General features: G+C 38.0%; 1 protein-coding gene across 4 annotated transcripts in view; it reads right to left on the bottom strand.

Annotated features, from left to right (window-relative positions):
* Nucleotides 1-14,238, bottom strand: part of rxfp1 (relaxin family peptide receptor 1) — a 75,179-nt gene extending 60,941 nt beyond the window's left edge. For all 4 annotated transcript variants that reach the window (XR_006405491.1, XM_044364346.1, XM_044364347.1 and 1 more), the window contains exons 1-2: nt 12,898-14,238; nt 5,129-5,266 (exon numbers count right to left, since the gene is read on the bottom strand). Coding sequence is in view for 3 of the 4 variants with exons in the window: in XM_044364346.1 (XP_044220281.1) it covers nt 5,129-5,266; nt 12,898-12,940 (181 nt within the window). In the remaining variant the exon portion in view is untranslated. The remainder of the gene's footprint in view (nt 1-5,128; nt 5,267-12,897) is intronic.
* Between the last annotated feature and the right edge of the window lie 247 nt (nt 14,239-14,485).

Here is a 14,485-nt window from a genome sequence, read left to right as displayed (position 1 = left end):
TTCCAGTCAGGATTTTGACTACACCACAGCAGTGAGACTGCTCTTGTTAAGGTCTTCATTGACATCCACTTAAATACAGACAGTGGCAGAATTTCAGTCTTAGTATTATTGGATCTCAGTGCTGCATTTGACACAGTCACCACAACATTTTACTAGACCAACTGGAAAACTGGGCAGGACTTTCTGGCACAGTACTAAACTGGTTTGAATCCTACTTAAAGAACAGGAACTACTTTGTGTCTATAGGTATTTACACATCTGAGCGGACAAAAATGACATGCAGAGTTCCCCAAGGCTCCATTCTGGGGCCTCTTCTGTTCAACATCTACATGCTCCCACTGGTTCAGAATATGGAGGACAACAAAATATGTTACCATAACTATGCAAACAACACACAAATTTACATAACCATATCACCAGGGGACTATGGTCCAATATGGTCCAATCACTGACTAAGTGCATTGAACAAGTCAATGATTGGATGTGCCAGAATTTTCTTCAATTAAATAAAGACAAAACTAAAGTAAATGTCTTTGGAGCCAAGGAAGGACGATTAAAAGTCAGCACTCAGCTGTAATCAGTCATGTTAAAAACCACAAACCAAGCCAGAAATCTTGGTGTAGTCATGGACTCAGACCTGAATTTCAACAGTCACATTAAGACAATTACAAAGTCAGCCTACTATCACTTGAAGAATATATCAAGGATTGAAGGACTTATGACTCAACAGGATTTTAAAAAACTTGACCATGCCTTTATCTTAAGTAGACTCAACTGGTCTGCCTAAAAAAAAAAATATCAGAAAGCTGCAGCTGATTCAGAACGCTGCTATTCAAATCCTCACTAAGACCAAGACAGAAGATCATATCACTCCAGCTCTCATATCTTTACACTGGCTTCCTGTCTGTCAAAAATTGATTTCAAAATACTACCGTTGGTTTGTAAAGCACTGAATAGTTTAGGGCCAAAATACATTTCTGATCTTCAGCTACGTTATGAACCATCTAGACCTCTCAGGTCATCTGGGACAGGTCTGCTTCTGTCCCCACAGTCAAAACTAAACATAAAGACGCAGCTTTCAGTTTTTATGCTCCACATATCTGGAACAAACTCCCAGAAAACTGCAGGTCTGCTACAACTCTTAGTTCTTTTAAATCAAGGCTGAAGACTTTTCTGTTCACCACTGCCTTTGATTAAATCAAATAATTATTGATTTCTTATACTGCACTGTAACTTTTATTCTTGTATTTTATACCTGTCTAATTCTATTTTAGCTTATTTTTGTGTCTCAGCTCTTTAATGACTGTGTTTAATTGTATTTAAGTGTCATTTTATGGTGTGTTTCTTTTGCACTTTGTCTTGTAGCTTTTAATGTTTTATGTAGAGCACTTTGAATTGCCTTGTTGCTGAAATGTGCTCTGTAAATAAACTTGCCTTGCCTAAAGTCTTCACCAAATGCATGCTGCTGATCACAGTCCTCAAGTGGGACAAGCGTTTTTTTGCTTTTCACACCCTTGAGGCAGGCAACTATTTTCAGCAGGAGTTTATGGCTTAGAAGTTTGCACTATTTAAATATTTGAAACACCCTGAAAATAGTGGAATCAAGAGACCATTAAACTCTTCTGTGGAAAGCCCATAATCACAGAATAATGTCCTTCCTGTTCAAATCTGCTGGCTCAATCAGACACTAAAATGTAGTTGTCAGTGACAAGCTCCAATGTGACTAATGTGTTCCTCAAACATAATATCCAAAAGGTCTGGAGTTACAATTCATTGAGAATTTCCTCTTTGCTAGTGTGGAAAATGTTTAAAATGTAACTTTGTTGCTTAATACCTACTGTACATACATCACCATTCAATCACTCTTTTATGAAACCCGGCCCGTTTTTGGTTTTTGCCAATTCGTTTTATCGTTATTCCTTTTTGGATTGAATATCGAACAGGTCTGCTGACATTCAGCTGATTCGTTTTTGCTTTTGAAACCAAGAACGGAAGTCACATGGTTTTTTCCTTTTTTCATTTTTAACCAAAAACAAAAAACGAAATCACGTGATCTATTCCTTTTTTGTTTCCCAACGAGAATCCAGAAAACCAAATTCGAAAGACCATGCAATTGTGGTTTAGAAATCAAGTATTTTTGTCAGTTTTGTACAATAGCGGAAGCGACTACATTAGCCTACCCCTGATCCTCAGCGATCGTTGCTATGGTGAAAGTCCGCAGACCTGTTCGATATTCATTCCAAAAAGGAATAACGATAAAACGAATCGGCAAAAACCAAAAACGGGCCAGGTTTGATTGGTTTTTTGTTATTTTATTCTGACACCAAAAACGTTTTTTTGTTTTGAAACAAATAACAGATTAACCGCTTCTGGGTTTTTGAATTACAAATGAATTACGAATTATCCGATGATGGGATCAGGCATTCAGGCCTGTACCGTTTTTTCTTTAATTTGTCACCCATCTGTATTTGATATACTCTGTCATATTTCTCAGATGAATAAGCTGTTAAACATTGTAAGCATTTCACTTTTTAAAAAAGCAGTCTGTAACTGTTCATAAATGTTTGACAGATGATTAGAGTGAAAACAGAAGTATATCTCAAGTTTTCATGTGCTGAGTGCAGGACATGCTCTGAGGTGGAAACCAGTACAGCCTCATTCAAAAAGGAACTACCAAAACAGTATTATTGATATTATGATTAAAGCATTTTTTATTGTGAGACATTACCTCTTTCCTGGATATCGAAAGTTCCAAGTTAGGCTAGGCATATTTTACAAAAATGTGACTTAAATGGTTATGTCTGTAATCCTGCATAATTGATATTTTGGCACCAGACACATGGCAGCACAACAAGCTGTGAACACAACACTGTCATATTATCAACTTATAAAACTGATATGGTGAACAGCTTATTGACACATCCAGCTGATCCAGAGCAACATCAGCATTCATATGTGGTTGTATTTGTGTCCAACTAATGAATGCAAGTCCACTGGTGGAAGGAGGATGCAGATCCAAGTAAATGTGGCTATACCACAATGTAAAAATATTCAGTCGCAAGTAAAACTTCTGCATTCAAAATTCTACTCAGGTAAGAGAACATAAATATTAAAAAAAAAAGTATTACAATTTTCTGGTCACTACATCTCCAGCAAAATGTACTCAAAGTAAAAGTAAGATAAATTCAGGAAATCAGTTATGCATAAGCTGTTTTCACAAACTAGAACTGTGGATCAGTAGAGGTGAGGTGTCCTCAAGTTACCTTTTCTAAGTGTCATCATATCAGTACCTGGTTTCTTGTGTGAAATTGTTTTCTACTTTGTTGTTAATAACACTATTATTAGACCCTTTGAATCTCTGTGAGTTTTGCACACCTGTACATCTAATTATGTAATGGTGATACCTTTTTGGATACCCCTCATAAAAATGATCCAGTATCTATACTGAATAATTTATTTCAACAATTCGGTATTGAGAGAGACAATAAAGTCCTGAACAGGATTGGGTATTCAGGTACTGTGACCCAAAAAAAAGTGTTTGTGTGTTTGTAACGGGTGAAAATATGTATCTTGACAGGAAAAAAAGCCCTCTTTTACATTCATCAACCATCACAATTTTTTTTTTTTTTTTTAAATCAATTCTTACGGTCAATGACACAAATGTTTTCTGGTCACTACATCTCCAAAATGGCGTTTGGAGGTTATCTTAATTTAAAAATGTGCCACTATAGTATAGATTACCCCAAATGATCTCTTGGTGGAAAACTGGATTTTTTTAACAGCTTTTAGAGCAGCTCATCCGTGTGTAAAGAAGGTCCTGTTAAATTATGGTGCTGTGTCAAAAGAGTTAAATAATTAATGAAGGTGTCAACGCTGTGCCAGCTATGCATAACATAAGCGGGATTTTTATGTCTGCCTACACTAGCAGCCATCAACTCTGAGCCTATTTTATTATGGGTGTGGGTAAGGTCCAAGCGGCAACTACCAAGTCGGCCCTCTAATGAGTGTGCTGGTGGTCATTTTGGAAATTAATAGATTTAATAATAAGATTTAAAGACTTGGGAAATAACAGTGACATGTTGATCGGTTCAACCTGATCAAGTGTTTAACCCATTCAACAGCTGTGATGCACCTTTACAGGTCTATATTTTAATCTGGGGCTCTCCTGGAATGTGTTTGCATGATTAACGGTTAAAAAAAAAACAACTCAGTTTTTAACTCATATTGACCCTTCACAGAGTCCCTCAATTCAGCCTCTGTCTGAAACAGACTGTTTTAGCTCCTGTCTCTTTAAAGCCCCTCCTCCCAAGGAGCCCACTCTGTTCTGATTGGCCAACTTTCGGAAGCTGCCCCTTGGGAGACTTCCGCCGGCTATGGAGGCTACTTCAACAAACCATGCAACAAACTATAGCAGTAGAATTTCACTACTTTTTCATGTTCTTTACTCTAAATTTCAGCTTCTCAAACACATCCGTACATGTTCAAGCCTAGATCTGATTGAAACAGACGGCAAAATGTTGCAAACCAAGCCTTGAGGGCAGGTTGAATCCTGGGCTTTTGACTTGCAGGGAGCATTTTTCTAAATACATTAACCTCAAATTTTTGAACATTGACCAGGTTTAACATAGACATCTGACATCATAACAGTATATAAATAACAGAAAATCACAAAAAGCATGATATGTCCCCTTTAATGTTACTTGATTATGGTACCTGCCCTGTTAGTACAATTTAGCTAAAGTAGCTAATGTTAGTCCAAGTGTGCACCGCTCCGTGTTCCCAGTAAGCTAGCGTTCACTTTGGTCCGAAGTAGCGGACCACAATGAGATTTCTAAGTGCATATTGTAGAACTGAGCAGGAAGCATGCAGTATAAAACTGCATCAGAAGCACCAATTTTTTCAAATATGTTCTTTTATTTGGTGTTATATGTTGTCTTGTTGAGGGTGAATACATTTTGTGTTATTAGATATGGGAATATCTGAATATATGGGAATTTTGGTGTTTGGAATTTTGGTGTTTGGCATGTGGAAAGTGTAGCAAGTGTCAACTATAAGTAAATGATAAGTATTATATGTAAATTAATGCATAGCCATTATAACATCTGTTCAAGTAGAAAGAATGACTCACCACAGTTCTCCTCATCTGCTTGATTTCCACAGTCATCAATGCCATTGCAGTGCAGGAGCTGAGGGAGGCACAGGGTTAGGTTGCCACAAGGGAAATATCCAAGGGGACATATTCCCTTTTCCTCTGTGATATTGAGTGCTGTAAATAAAGAAGAAAATTCAAGGATATAATTATGAGTGTACAATTTCGGCCACTCGTCCTTATCTGAGACATATTGTCTTGACAAAGGTCTCACTAAACATGTGCAGTCTATGCATCTCATTAAGAAAGCCTTTGTCTGCATTTGTCCGAACCCACATCATCAATGGGCTCCATCAGTGCTTCGGGGAACTGCTGATGTGTGAAATCAAGTCAAGCAAATTTTATTTGTATAACCCAATATCGCAAATCACGAATTTGCCTAAGGGGCTTTACAGTCCGTACAGCAATACAACATCTGTCCTTAGACCCTCGATTTGAATAAGAAAAAACTCCCTAAAAAAACAAAAAGAAAACCTTAAACAGGGGGAAAAAATGTAAAAAAAAACCCAGAAAGAGCAACAGAGGAAGGATCCCTCTCCCACAGACAGATAGATGTGCAATAGATGTTTTGTGTACAGAATAGAACACAAATTACAAAAATATAAAACTGTAATGGATTTGTTATATATATATATATATATATATGAAGAATGTGATGAAGAGGACACCAAGCAGCTTCCAGGTGCCACCAGAACAAAATAGGACCTGAGCCATGTGATCTCCATTGCCATGGAGACCTGGCGGGAGGACAGACTATACACATGCACACAGTGGAGACTCACATCACACCAGTCACATACACAGGAGAAGAGACAAGAAAAGATATTATTCACAGGGGAGAGAGATAAAGACATCATTCAGAGAGAGTGACATGAGGTGAGGCTGAACTCCTGCAGGATGTGGAACCAGATCCAAAACCTCAGGAAATGGCACCGAAAGCCAGAGAAGCACAGCACTTCCAGGATGGATACTGGTCCAGCAAGAGATGTCTGAGAGACAAGAGAGGACAGGAGGAGAAAATAGGGAGAGAGGGGGAGAGAAGAGAGAGGGGCACACAGCTTGGATGCTCATGAGCTTGTGGAACAAACAACCAGAAGGTTAGAGAAATGCAATGGTTATCAGAACAGTTGCAATAATCAATAATCGTGTCAGCAGGACAGCACTTGGTAAATTCATTTAGACAGAAACCGACCCGATAGTAAAAGGCCCTGCTGCCTGCTTACTTCTTTGTGCGATACAGGTTGAGTTGCTGTATTTCCTTAATAAACAGTCTAATAGGACTACTGTGGTATTTTACCTCAAGAGTCTAAATTATGCAGAGACATAGAACAAACACTACAGGCGGACAAATGTAAAACAGACTTCATATGCCAGGCAGGCTGAAAGAGAAAATGACTCATTCCCTTATCTCCTCCTGCCATGATTAGTGAAATTCCTAATTCTTGTGCCACAGGGAGTCTGCCTTATCATGGCTCTGGTTCTAAATACAATAGACAGGCCGGTGACAAGACAGCTGCAGATTACACATTAGACATATACTGGCATCCAATTAAGAAAAGGACAGAATTTATGATTCTCCTCATCATCTACAAGACACATAATAGTCTAGCTCCACGCAAATTATTGATTTATCATGCAATTATGTCCCAATGAGGCCTCTCAGATTTCCTTCCCTCCTTTCCCTGCTAATTGAGAACTAAAGGTAACTGTGTCTTAACCTCTCATGTAGTTTTTGTACTGCATTCTCCATCTTTACCTGTGAGGTTCTTTGTAACCACAGTTTTGATAAGCAATATGTGATTTGATTTATTGAACAGGACAGTGTGCAGTATTAAGCATAAATGATGCACTGCACCAGAGTTAACTTGAAGCTAATTTGCATCTGTAGTCCATTACAATCAAAACATACCACAGCACAACAAACAGTACAAAGCAAAAAAATAAAAAAAATAAACATAAAAACCCCCACAAAGAAACACCATACAAAATACAAAGCTACACACAACAGCACATCACATACACCCACAATGTCAATTAAAAATTAATAATGTAAACTAGGCTCAGTGGTCACACAGCTGATTCGTCTTTAGTTGATTTTTTAATTTGGCCTTGAATGTATTGATAGAACTATAGTTCTTCATATAATCAGGTGGGGCAGAAAGCTGACTGCCCAAATGCAGTGCAATGAAATGGTATGGTACAATCTTGTATAGAGGTGTAATATATATATATGAATATATATTACAATTATTTTGTGGGAAATAAACTAAATAGCCTGTTACACAGATGCATCTGGCTTTCAAACTACAAGAGGTGGTCTCAAGAGTTGGGCATAAAGAGCTTGGTATGCATGATATTGCTTCAGTACATGCAGAGCAAGTTACTGAAGTTGATAGCATTAAAACAGTAATTTGAATATATCTCATATTATTTTATGAGTATCAGTCTGTAATTAGAAGGTGTAAACCTTCTGTCTGTAGTAAAACACAAGATGAAATGGTAAAGTGAAAGTGCTTGCTGGTTTATTCATTTTTAACTTGACTCTTCGTGTTTTGCAAAATAAATATTCTCTTTATACATTTATTCAGAGTTCATAAACTATTCATCATCCAGCCGTGAAAGATTGCATGACCTGTTCTTGACCTGAAAGACTCAACGACACCTGATAGCTGGATTTGATTTCTGTGTGTGACACTTCTTTCCAGGGAAGACCCCGGTAAATCTTCTTGAAAATGGAATAAGTTTAGGGTCCAATTTAAACAAAGATATCTCTCCTTTACAGTTTACTGTCCCTGGGCAAAGTGTTCTGCTGTGTATAAGTACATACATTCTGCATATGTCAAAAACCTGTATTTTTATACCAAAATCCAACCCATAACGTCCGCAAAATTATAAAATTTCCTCACCAGTGAATCTTGCACTCGGGTGCATTCACACAAATTCTGTGCAATAAAAATCACAGATTCAGTGGCATCTACCAGGACCTCCAGTCCTAATATCCTGTTTACTGCAAAAACACATCAAATATTGTCAAAGAAGTTAAGCCTCACTGTTTTTGTTTTTTTTGTTTGTTTGTTTTTAAAGCTTTTAGTGATTCCTGGGTGCATTTTGTTATTCCTGAGAATAACTGGTGATGTAATACCATGTCGTGATATAATTTCAGTGATACCAATAAAATTTACTAAGACTACAGTTTTTATTGGGTAGGACATCAAAAACAGTCCCTGGGTCATGGGTCAAACGAGGGGTCCTTGGTCCCTGAGAGTCAGAGACTAGGGCTCCTCACATGACCCACCATTTTACAGAAAACAGTGATTGAAGTAGAAATCAATCACAGAGGAGGGCGAAACACCTCCAGCAGCCATAATAATACATAATGTGGTGGAGCCACGTGGCATTTTTACCACAGTCATTTAAGATGATTCACGTTACCATGTGGTGAACAGCACAGGGTAATCACTTCAGGTAATTTCGACTCATGTCTCAGGAGGAAGCTAATGAAAATCTAAATGCTGTTGAGGTATCACCTAATTAACACTCGACATGACCAGCCATGCCTTGAGGCACCATTGATCACAAACTGAAGAAAGGAAAAACTATGTCAACTTTATCATGACACTGCTTTTGTATCCTCCCAGGTGTCCATGGATGCAGTGACGCATTCGCTTAAGATTTAGAACTATTATTTTACTTAATTTATCATTAGTTGGGGAAATACTGAACTTCAATTTACTGCCAACCTACAGTAGGTGGTACAGTATTTATAGGTGGTGTGATTAAAAAAAAACTGCAAGCAGCAAGAATGAGTCACTAAGTCACATTTACAAATAAAAAAAACACAGCATCAGCCCCTACAGCCACAGTCTGTAGTTTTTTATGTTGCATTTCATACAAGGAACATGACTGCATGTCTTCCTTGACCTTTGACTGACAGCAAAAGTGAACACTTTTGCTTTCTCCACTTATTAAAAACTGTGAACTATATGCAGTAAGTTGTAAAGCAAAGCAGTCAGGACACTTCATTAATGTATGTGTGATTGAATACTGGAGGAGAATTTTACAATTTATAGCCACTTGTGTCAGTGCCTGAGAAAACATTTTTCTTGTTTAACAATAAATTGAATTTCCAGTTCTCATCTTCCACAGACCAAAAACCTGCAGTTTAAGTTGATTGGCAACTCTAAATTTGTCCATTGTTGTGAATCTGAGCACGAATGGTTGTCTGTCTGCTTTTCAACTGTGATGATTTGCTGCTTTTCTTTGTCTTTTTTGATATTATACTGAATAATAACTTTGGGTTTTGGATTATTGAGCTTACACAAAACAAGCAATTTGTCACCTAGGGTTCTGGAAAATTGCAATCACCATTTTACAAATTTTGCAGTTTGAAAGACAAACCACTTAATGCATTGGCTGTGAAAATAACTTGCAGATTCAGAAGTGAAAATAATCATTAGTTGGAGCACTACAGAAAAATACAGAAATGTCTAACAATCTTCAACTGTTCTGGCCAGATATGAACCAAAGCTAAATGGCAAAAGTTCACTCCCACTCTTGACATTATGTGAAATGCAGAAAAGCACTTTGAAGAAAGACAGGAAACAAAAAACAACTAATGTAGAGGTATGGTGACACCTTTTAACATGTGTCACAAAGGTTAAAAATTACCTGTAAAATAATAAATTAAGCAAGTTGCAGCAAGTTGTTATTTTGTGCAGACTACTTGATGCTCTGATATACAGTCCATTCTTCTAAAACAATAATGGTGTTAATTTTAAACACAGGGGATCTTCATCCATTATAGGCTTTGCTTAAGTTTTGTGTCACATTTACAATGGGGAGGTTTTTGAGTGCTGGCACTTAACTGTGAAATTCCCACCTGACAGGAGTCCTACTAATGAATAAAACCAAGGCAATTCCGTCTCCAAGCCTGATGGGAGGATGTTTTAAGATGTCTGTATTCTAAAACAATTACCATCCCCTGGAGTATAACTAGTAAATTCCTGGCAAATATTTATTATTTAAAAAAAGAGACATCCTCTAATACCTACTGTGCATCGCATCGCAGCAGATAATAGTTCTGTGATTACATAATAAACAAACACCAGACAGGGTCTCATATTTTTTAAGGGTATGAGTATTGAGATCCAACAACTATAACTTCATTATAAATCTTCACAGATATGTAGCCTACCAGCAGTCCTACTGTATGGTGCATCCAGATGAATTCATTTTTTCTTTAGGTAACACTGCATGCGTGTTATGAATTATTCTCATGCCCGTGGATCATAAAGTCTCCTGGCTGATAAAGATTTTCAAAGTATACCCTTTTCAGCAGGAAAGTAGCCTAACAAGACCACAAAAGGAATCCACTTTTGTACAGCAATTGCGAATTGTCCGATGTAAGGGGGACTATGAAGTGACCATATGGTTATAAAGACTATAAATACAAAAATTTAAACAAAATGTCATGGATCACTGTATCACTGTTCAGCAGTGGATGTTTCACTGTAAATGCATTACAAAATTAGTTTTAAAAACATGTGCTACCTGTACCCATACCTGTGCAGCATATCCACATGATATGGTATGGTGTGTTAATATTTCTTGTATTTCTATCTTTGATTATTTGTTACACTGCATTTTCAATTGATTGATTCTATGTTTGAGTGCAAAGCATTTCCACACAGTTCATGTAATGACCTCAATAGACCTCAATATGCAATTTGCAGGAAGGCAGTCAATAAAATTGCAATCAGTAGTAATAGAGAAAGACTCAGAAAAAAATGTGTAATTGATATTTCTAATAAACGACTAAACTCGGAAGTGTCATTTTGCTCTATTTATGGGCCCTAACAGACTAAGCTGACAGCTGTCGGGCACCGTTGGGCACCAGCTTTGTGTTTGAGGGCCGACTGGGTCGATTAGTGTCAGACAGACAAATCAAATGCTTTGCATGTTTTGTTAAAAGTTGCGCTTGATTACACTGCAAAGACTACAGCTGGTGGCCAGCTGGTTGCTGATATTAATGTATGTTGTGTGCGTGCGTATCTGTATTCCTCATCTAAAACATCATGGAAAGACAAACAAAACAAACTATTCCGATATGCTTCATTGTCCTCATCGGAAAATTTTATTGGCCTGAAAGTTAGCCATGAATATTAAACATTTTTACACCACTGGTTATGTGTCTTGCTTGGAATATGATATAAGATTACATCTGACAAACAGCTCAAACTGGCACTGTAAAGTTTGTTCTCACTGGTATTGTTAGTCCATCAACTGACTAGTGCCAACGGTTCCACACACATCACAAAAACCAAGGTCAATGTTTGGACACTCAACAATGGCTCAACGCTGCCCGACAGCAGAATGTTGTTGCTGTGTGTCCCACAAGAGATCTTTAGGGCATTGCTCTGTGATAGAGGTGCTGAATTGTAGCTTATCATCTGTTAGACTGTGGCAACATGAAAAAATAGAATTTTTATGGGTTGCTTCCTCCTGCAGGAATTAAATTTTTCACAAGGACGCACGAAGTACAGTCCTTGATTTTTTTTATTCTTAACAGATCTTGGATGCATGACTCTACTGTGGCTAGAATGCAAGCAAAGTAAACAACGATGTAACATATCCCTGTGTTGACTATTGCCATTCAGTATCATGGCTGCATATGAATGCGCTGGACTTTGACAACAGCTAAATTAAACTGATCTTACAATTATTATTCAAGATGTCTTGGGTAAACAGATTCCAATGATTCAAACATTTTCTGGTCAATTGTGAATTTGCAGTGGCTCTGCTTAGCATTTGAACTGATGTCTTTAACATCATGTGCTTGCAAAGTTAAACATTATGCATGACCATATGTTGCTTTACCGCTACAAAAGATGTACACGCTCAAAATAAAAGCTCCCTTTCATGATATATGAGCTACATACAAAGCAAATTACTGTCTTTTTAGTCAATAAAATGTTGCCTTTGCCACAGGATGTGCACAGACCTACTGGACAGTGACTGTTAACAGCTCACACATTTACTGTTATAGTAGTAAAGGGGGCAGAATTTATGCTCATGTAATGCAGAGAGCTTCAAGGGAAGAAGATATAATTCATAATTCAGAGAACAAGTGAAATACAAGGGGCAAAAAAAAGACATTCAGTCCTTTATGCACATGAGTTTAGAATGAAAAGGAATGATGCCCATTTTTAAACAGATTTTCACAGTTAGAATCTATAACTGAAGATATCTCAGAACGGATTAACACATCCTGTGAGGTACCTCCCACTGACAATCTGTTTTACTAGCAGACAATTTTACAATATTCGGCAGTTATTACACAGTGGGTGGCATAAGAATTACCTTCAAAACATTAATACAGCTCCCTGGTGTTTTCAAACCCGTAAGCTACACCGAATATATTTTGAAAACTATATTTAGCCTGATATTAGAGATATTCCCCTTATACCATCCTCTTCGGCACAAACCATCTTAAATGTCCCACATCCTAAAATTTATCCTCTGAATTAACCTCTTTTTCTTCTTCTTAGTCATCGGTGCAGATTTCAAAGATAGGCTCCTGGAATCACCTCAGGGATATTAAAAAAAATAAAATAAAATAAAGCGACTGTTTAAAAGATTTTGTACAATCAGTGTAGATTTGATTGATAAAACCAGCGTGCGCAAGAATGAGCGTTTTAAAGGCAACAAGTCCACCAATATGCCAAAAAAACAGAAGTTGCTGAACTTACCCGACACTCCATAAGCGAAGATGACAGCCACATAAACTTGCATGGTACTTTTGAAGTTTCTGTGAAAATCGCGCGGGTGGTGTGTGAATAAGGCGCAGCGATGTTCTCGACTGCTTGTCCAAAAAATGGGAACGTGTGCGTAAAAATGATGACAAAAGTTTGTTCCCGTGCTGCTGTTGTGTGAAAAGACAGCGGGGACCGTGCAGAACGGCTGCAGGAGGAGGACCGGTAGCCGCTTCGCGTGGTCGACTCACTCTGCTGCCAGTTCGGGAAGCGAGAGCTGTCTAAAGGATCATTTGCCATCATCTGACGCACGAGCAGCAGGAGCAACACAGGTGCAGCGCGCAGAAAGGGGAGGAGAGGAGATGAGAGGAGGTGGGGTTATCCACATGAGGCGCTGAAGGAGAAGAAAATACTAACTCCAACGCAAAAAGATGCATCAAATGCTGTGATTTTCCCATTCATTAGGTGCTTACTGCAGGCAGATGCAATGTGTCAACGCTGCAGATGCTAGAAAAAACACCTCTCTCCGTGTGTGTGTGTGTGTGTTTTGATGGGGCCAAATCACTGAGGCATTTAAGAGCATTGCAAAGAGTCTCTCCAATTGCTGGTTAGCCTGGGGCAGCTTTTCCTCCATGGGAAGCAATCAGAACAATCCAGGCACAATTACCTGAGAGAAGTTTCCCCTGTTTCTATACATTTTAAATCTTCAAAGTAATCAACAGTAGAGTAATTCCAGGGGATGCTGTCAGAATGGTTTGATCCTTTGCTAATGTTTATGTATGTGTCCTGATAAAGTGCTCCCTCACAGGCAGTAGCTTTTGGTTTGACAGGCAGGGTGATCCATGCCTGAAATATGATTCCCAGTGTTTATTGGCTTATCTTATCTTTTCCCACCCTCACACAATATCTCTCTCCGCAGTTTTCTTGCCTGCGTTCTAGCTTCTGATATCTACCTAAAGTTCATTTTTACAGATGCTCTTATTCAGTCTGTTAAAGGGGACATAACATGTTTTTTTGTGATTTTCTGTCATTTATATAGACTAATGTTATAATGTTGGATATATACATTATGTTAAACTTAGTAAAAGTTCGAAAACATTAGGGAGACATATATAAAAATGCCCCCTTCAAGTCAAAAGCCAGGGCTTCAGCCTGAATGCTCTGTTTGTAAAGTTAACTCTATTTCCCCATCGAGCTGACGTCAGATTGCCCATAGCCCACAGACAGCCGTACAAGTTCTGTAGTTTTTGTTGCTAAGGTTGTTTCGAGTGCTGTTCGCGTCGTCCACTATTGAATCAGATTTCATCTACGGATGTGTTTGAGAATTTTATATTTCAAATAAAGAATGGGAAAAAGAAGTGAAATACGACTACTGTTGTTTGTTTACGTCAGACCGTTGTTTGAGTTTGTCAGACCTGAAAGTGTGTATGTAATGTCCTCTTTAAAGCAAGTGTGAGAATGCTTGAAGATTTAAAGCTGCACCGATCAATATTGTTATATTAACAACAGATCAAATGACTACTTGTGAAAGGGGTCATTCATGGTGAAGAACTAACAGACACTTATCACCTGACATGGCAGTTTC

This window comes from Thunnus albacares, chromosome 10 (assembly GCF_914725855.1).
Source record: "Thunnus albacares chromosome 10, fThuAlb1.1, whole genome shotgun sequence".
Classification (NCBI taxonomy): domain Eukaryota; kingdom Metazoa; phylum Chordata; class Actinopteri; order Scombriformes; family Scombridae; genus Thunnus; species Thunnus albacares.
This window is presented reverse-complemented; position numbering and strand designations above follow the sequence as displayed.